General features: G+C 33.7%; 1 protein-coding gene across 1 annotated transcript in view; it reads left to right on the top strand.

Moving 5' to 3' along the window:
* SI (sucrase-isomaltase) overlaps positions 1–7,415 on the top strand; it is a 99,019-nt gene extending 91,604 nt beyond the window's left edge. The window contains exons 44-45 of the mRNA XM_026448217.1: positions 6,838–6,907; positions 7,338–7,415. Coding sequence (XP_026304002.1) covers positions 6,838–6,907; positions 7,338–7,415 — 148 coding nt within the window. The remainder of the gene's footprint in view (positions 1–6,837; positions 6,908–7,337) is intronic.
* Positions 7,416–7,660: the final 245 nt, after the last annotated feature.

Consider the following 7,660-nt stretch of genomic DNA (forward strand, 5'->3'; position numbering starts at 1 on the left):
AAAAAAAAAAAAATACATATAGACCAATGGACCAGAATAGAATCCAGAAATAAATTTGTGCATTTAGAGCCAACTGATTTTTGACAAAGGTGCCAAGAACACACACTGAGGAAAAGATACTTTCTTCAGTAAACAGTGGTGGGAACACTGGATAGCCACAGGTAGAAGAAAAAAAAGTAAAACAGATCCATATCTCTCAGCATATATAAAAATGAACTCAATTAAAGACTTAAAGAGTTGAACTATGAAAATACTTGAAGGAAACATAGGAAAAGCACTTCATGACATTGGTCTGAGTGAGAAATTTTGGATAGAACCTCCAAAGCACAGCCAGCAGGAACAAAAAGAGGCAAATATAATTATATCAAATTAAAAGTTATCTTTATAGCAGAGAAAGCAATCAGTAAAGTGAAAAGATATTCCCCAGAATGTGGGAAAATATTTGCAAACTGTGCATCCAACAAGAGGTGCACATCCAAAATATACAAGGAATTTGAACAACTCAATACCAAAAACAACAAATAATCCAATTTACAAAGGAGCAAAAGGTCTAAAAACACATTTCTTCGAAGAATACATACAAATGGCCAGCAGATAGATCACAAAATGTCCAACATCACTAATCATCAGGAAAATGCAAATGAAAACCACAAAGAGTATTATCTCACCTGAGTTAGAATGTCTCTTATAAAAAAGACGAAAGAAAAAAAAACATCCTGGCAAGGATACAGAATAAAGGGACATTTTACGTTGTTGGTGGGAATATAAATTAGTATAGCAACTATGGAAAACAGTATGGAAGGTCCTTAAAGAATTAAAAGTAGAACTATAACACGATTTGGAAAATTTCACTACTGGGTGTCCATGAACATTGAAATCAGTGTGTTGAAAAGATATCTGTACCCCTTTGATTATGGCATCACTATTCACAATAATCAAGAGAATGAATCAACCAATATGATCATAAAGGAGGAGTGGCAAAGAAAAGGTGGTATATATATGCAATGGAATATGATTCAGCTATGAAAAAGAATGAAACCCTGTCATTTGTGAAAACATGAATGAACCTGGAGGCCATAATGTTAAATAAAATAAATCAGGCAGGGAAAGACAAGTACTTGATAATCTCACTATTAAGAGAATACCAAAAAAAAAAAAAAAAATCTCATAAAAATGAAGAGTACAATAGTGGTTATCAGAGGCTAGGAATGGGAGAAATGAAGGGGGTATGAAGGGAGATAGGTCAACAGGTACAAGGTTACATTAGATAGGAAGAATAATTTCTAGTGTGCTATCAGGTAGTAGAGTGAATATAGCCAGTGATAATCAACTGCATGTTTCAAGGTTGCTAGAAAAGAAGATCTTGAAAGTTACAACCACAAAGAAATAAAAGTTTGAGGTGATGAACGTATGTTCTACCCTGACTGGATCACTATACAATGTATATATGTATTGAAATATCTCTCTGTATCCCATAAACATGTACAATTATTATGTGTGAATTATAAACACAATTTTAAATATCAATTGACTATAAATTAATGAATTTATTTAAAAACTCTCAATTCTATTCAATGGATCACTATGTCCACCTTTATCCCGGTACCACATTATTTTGATTACTCTGGCATCATGGTTAAGTTTTGAAATCAGCAAGTACAAGTCCACTAATAATTTTCTTTTCCAAAATAGTTTTGCCTATTCTGTGTCTCTTGATTTTTTTAAGAGTTTGAGAATCAACTTGTAAAATTCTATAAAAATAGTAGGTGGGATTTGATAGAGTATGTTTTGAACTTTAGCTCAGTAGGGAGAGTACTGCCATCTTAATAATATTAGGCATTTCCTTCTGATCATAATTTTAACAGACTCCCACAAGCGTAATTTTATATTTTGCCTTCATTCTCATTCAGCTCAAAGTATTTTCTTCTTTTTAACTTTTATTTTATGTTCAGTGGTACATGTGCAGGTTTGTTATTTAGGTAACCTCATGTCATGGGGGTTTGTTGCATAGATTATTTCATTATCCAGATATTAGGCTTAGTACTCAGTAGTTATTTTTTCTCATTCTATCTCTCCTCCCTCCTTACACCTTCCACCCTCAAGATGGCCTCAGAGTCTGTCACTCCCTTCTTTGTATTCATGAGTTCTCATCATTTAGCTCCCACTTATAAGTGAGAACACGAGGTGTTTGGTTTTCTGTTCCCGCATTAGTTTGCTAAGTATAATAGCCTCTAGCTCCATCCATGTTCCTGAAAAAGACATAATCCCATTCATGAAAAATTGAATCAAACTGAATTACAGACATAAATCTAAGACCTGAAATAATAAAACTATGAAAAGAAAATATTGGGGAAATTCCCTAGGACTTTGGACACAGATTTCTTGTGCAATATCCCACAAGCACAGGCAATCAAAGAAAAAAAATAGACAAATGGGATCACATCAAGTTAGAAAAATTCTGCACAGCAAACAGTCAACAAAGAGATAATTCATTGAATGGGACAAAGTATTTGCAAACTATCCATTTGACAAGGGATTAATAGGAGGTTATATAAAAATCTCAAACAATAGGAAAAAAATCTAATAATCTGATGAAAATGAGCAAAAGACCTGAATAGACATTTCTCAGAAAGCATACAGAACTCACAATCACTGATCATCAAAGCAATGCAAATCCAAACTATAATGAGATATCATCTCATCCCAGTAAGACAGACAACAATAAATGTTGGTGAGGATGTGAAAAATGGGAACCCTCTTACACTATTCATGTTAACGTAAATTAGTATAGTCAGTATGGAGAACAATATGGAGTTTCTTCAAAAAGCTAAAAACAGAATTCTCGTACAATTCAACAATCCTACTGCTAGGTATGTACTCAAAAGAAAGCAAATCAAAGATTTATCTGCATTCCCATGTTTATCGCAGCTCTATTCACAATAGCCAAGATTTGGAAGCAAGCCAAATGTCCATCAAAAGATGAATAAATACAGAACATGTGGTACATATACATAATGGAGTATTACTTAGCCATAAAAAAGAATGAGATTTTGTCATTTCAAAGCAGCATAGATAGAATTGAATAACATTATATTAAGTGAAATATACCAGGCACAGAAGGACAAACTTCACATATTTTAACTTATTTGGGGAGCTGAAAATTAAAACAATTGAATTTACGGAAGTCAAGAGAGGAACAATGGTTACCAAGGCTGGGAAGGGTGGTAGGTGGGTGGTCGAGGGGAACTGGGGATAGTTAATGAGTACAAATAAATATTTAGAAAAAATAGATAATATCTACTACTGGATAGCACAACAGGATGACTAAGTCAATAATAATTTATTATACATTTGAAAATAACTAATAGAGTATAATTTGATTGTTTATAACACAAAGGATAAACGCTTCAGGTGATGAATACACCATTTATCCTGTTGTGGTTATTTCACATTGTGTACCTGTATCAAAATATCTCAAGAACAGCATATATATCCCTATATTGCATACCCATTAAAATCACAAAGTAAATAATTGTTTTAAAATATGTTTAGAACCCAGTCTCTACTAAAAATACAAAAATTAGCCGGGAATGGTGTCAGGTGCCTGGAATCACAGCTACTCAGGAGGCTGAGGCTGGAGAATCGCTTGAACCCAGGAGGTGGAGGTTGCAGTGAGCCAAGATCGTGCCATTGCACTCCAACCTGGCAGACAATAGCAAAACTCCATCTCACCAAAAAAAAAAAAAAAAAAAAAAAAAAAAAAAAAAAAAAAAAAAAAAAATGTGTTTAGGGGAAGGAAATAATGGTACAGCCACCTTGGATAGGAGTTTGTGAATCTTAAAATTTAAGTGTTCACTTGGTATCTTGGCTAGCTATTTCATTTCCATGTATTTATCCAACTTAAACAAAAGTCTGTGTTCACAGGAAAGAAAAATTTGTAAAATCTTACAGCAGCATTATTCCTAATTGCCAAAACCTAAAAACCACCCAAACGTCTCTCAACTAGGTGATGCATAAATAAGCCATTATGTGACACATTTTCTTTATCCAGTCTAATATTGATGGACATTTGGATTCGTTTTAAGTCTTTGCTATTGTGAATAGTACCACAATAAATATGTCTGTGCATGCGTCTTTAGAGTAGAATGATTTATAATCTTCTGGGTGTATACCCAGTAATGGGATTGCTCGGTCAAATGGTATTTCTGGTTATAGATCCTTGAGGAATCGCCCCACTGTCTTCCGCAATGGGTTGAACTAATGTACACTCCCACCAATAGTGTACAAGCATTCCTATTTCTCCACATCCTCTCCAGAATCTGTTGTTTCCTGACGTTATAATGATTGTCATTCTAACTGGCATGAGATGGTATCTCATTGTGGTTTCAATTTGCATTTCTCTAGTGATCAGTGATGATGATCTTTTTTTTATATGTCTGTTGGCTCCATAAATGTCTTCTTTCGAAAGGTGACTGCTCATATCATTTGCCCAGTTTTTGATGGGGTTGTTTGTTTGTTTGTTTGTTTTCTTGTGAATTTGCTTAAGCTCCTTGTAGATTCTGGATATTAGCCCTTTGTCAGATGGATAGAATGCAAAATTTTTCTCCCATTCCGTAAGTTGCCTGTTCACTCTGATAATAGATTCTTTTGTCGTGCAGAAGCTCTTTAGTTTAATTAGATCCCATTTGTCAATGAAAGAGAATGAGCTCATGTGCTTTTCAGGGACATGGATGAAGTTGGAAACCATCATTCTCAGCAAGCTAACACAGGAACAGAAAACCAAACACCATGCGTTCTCACTTATAAGTGGGAGTTGAACAATGAGAACACATGGGCACAGGGATGGGAACATCACATACCGGGGCCCATCGGGGAGTTGGGAGGAAGGGGAGTGATAGCATTAGGAGAAATACCTAATGTAGATGATGAGTTGATGGGTGCAGCAAACCACCATGGCATATTTATACCTATGTAACAAACCTGCACTTTCTGCACATGTATCCCAGAACTTAAAGTATAATAATAATAACAATAATAATAAAAGATGCTCTAATAAAGTAACTATTTAGAATTTTAAAATATAAACTATTATATACCCTTAAATGAAATGAACTACTGATATGTGTAAAATTCTGGATGAAATTCAGATGGCTTACACTAAGTGTAGGAAGCCAAATTCAAAAGCCAAAACTTTATGATTTCCTTTCTGAAAATATTATATAATAGCAAAATGATAGAGGCAGAAGCTAGACCAGGGTTATCAGGGGAATGGAGTGTGGTAAGTGATTTACTACAAAAGGCCACAGAAAATCATTTTCAGATAATGGAACAGTTCTATATCTTTCATTTGGTGACAGCTACACAGCTCTATGAGTTTCTCAAAACTTGCAGAACGGCACACCTAAAGTGTAAATTTTACCATAAAAGAAGACATATACAAAAGCAAACATACAATATGATGCCAAGTATATAAAGAGAAATAAAAAACAGACAAGACCAACTAATTGTGGTAGAAGCCATGATTGACAGCCTTCATGGAGGTAGTAACTGGAGAGACATAGAGGTGCTTTCTGAGTGTTGGCAACATTATTTTTCTTGATTACATTATTAGTTTTAAAGATGGGTTAATTGTATCCGGAACTTAAAATAAAAGTTGAAATAAATAAATAAATAAATAGTGACAAAAATCAAGAAAGCAAGCGAGCAAGAAAGACGGATTCTTTTTGCAAAATTTTGTTTAGCTCTACATGTAGTTTTGCGTGCATTTTTACATGTATATTTTATATATACATTTTAATAAAAAGTTATTAAACTTGAGGGTTTTATAAGACGAGTTAAATAGAAACATATTTGGTGGTTTATATTTAGTTCCTGTATATTTTTTCTTGAAGAAGTCCTTGTCTTATTATGTGAAAAAAAATGTTAATACATAAGCATAACACACTCCATAACCGTAAATTTTATATCTAGGACAAAGATTATCTTAACAGCGATAACCGTAGAATTGTAAATATCCTTGTCTCTGAAATCATATGACAATATACAATCAAATTCTGATAGATGTTCTTTTTATAAGTCATTTTGTTCCAAATTAATTTGACATTTTCCAAGATTCAGCTAATAGTTTTCTGTTGGTCTCTTGCTTCATGTTTTCTCTTGATTATATTATTAATTCTTTTGGTTTCAAGTATCCTCCTAATGAGAACAACTATCACATTAGCAACCCCCATACATTTTTTATGCTCAATTTCAAACTCATGTTTTAATCTGCACATGAGGTAAGGTATACTTTTTAATTATTAAAATGTATTATATGGCAGCATAGTCACATGGCTCAAAAATTTTAAAAAAATAAATAAGTAGTGAAATTATTCTCTGAAACACCTGGCACTAAGTATTCATTTATCCCACAAGCAATGTATCATCTTCTTATATATACCACTGTGGATATTTCATACATATTCAAGCAAACTTATTTATATGTTCTTTTCCACCACAACCCCCTTTAAGTTACACAAATGGTCAGACTGGCATGTGCTTTAGTCTTCTGAAACTCACTCAATCAGAAATTGAACACGTAACATCTATAAGTCATAAAATTAAGATCAGAGAATGTTTGCAGGTCACTGAGTATATTTATTCTCACCTTTCCCCCAAGACAGTTCCCCCTCCTTTCTTTCATTATATAGTCAAAATTCTATAGACAGATGCTTGAAATTTGTATTTATTCATGTATTATTATTAATTATTGTTATTATTTTAGAGATACATAGAGTATATATTAATTTTCCAAGAAGTATCGCTTAATATATATAAGATAATTTTTCTAACTATAAGCCCCAGTGAAATTAATACAGTGGAGGAAAAGAAGACCTTTAGTGCCAACAATGTGGCAAAAGACAGAAAGGTGTGAAGCAAAAGGGAAAGAATATAAAACACAGGTCTTTCATGAATTTTCCCCTCCTTTTATGTGCCATTCTTCCATGGAGAGAGTATGTTCCTTCAACTCCAGCTCTGTGAAATGGTTAGTTTGTAAGTTTTTCTAGTTGAATCACTTCCTGACTCTTGCAGCTCTGAGTTTCTACAGAGGAAGTCCAAGCAACTCAAAATGTAGAGGGCAAACATGAGGATAAAATCTAAGACAACAAATATAAGTACAGACTATTTCCAGCCAATCCAGTCTTCAAGTTGCTCCAGTGCCGACCTACATCTGACTGTCACCATATGACATACCCCCATGAAAGCTAATGAAAGCATGAAAGATAAATTGTTTTAAACCACAAAGTCTGAGAATGAGTTTTTGTTTTGTTTTGCTTTTTTTTTTTTTTTCTCCACAGCAACAGATGAGGAAAACAACAAATGGGACTGAAACCAAGAAATGTAGAGAGAAGATGAAACATACAAGTCACGGGTAAGCAGTGGCAAAGGTTGGAAAGGAGAAAAACCACTGGTAGTGTCTGTATAAAAATGATGATAATAAAAAAGGAGGAGAAATGGCAGATTTAAAGCTACCAATACTCTAATGAGCCTCCCCCTTTTTTTTCTTATGTTCTCTTACTTCCTTGTGTATCTTAATTTCTTTTATATACAATAAAGCCTGTTAATCTGATCTAACAACCTAAGATGAAAAAAAGTCTATGCCCATCAAAGTTGGCTGCCA

Source organism: Piliocolobus tephrosceles, chromosome 2 (genome assembly GCF_002776525.5).
Source record: "Piliocolobus tephrosceles isolate RC106 chromosome 2, ASM277652v3, whole genome shotgun sequence".
In the NCBI taxonomy this organism is placed as follows: Eukaryota; Metazoa; Chordata; class Mammalia; order Primates; family Cercopithecidae; genus Piliocolobus; species Piliocolobus tephrosceles.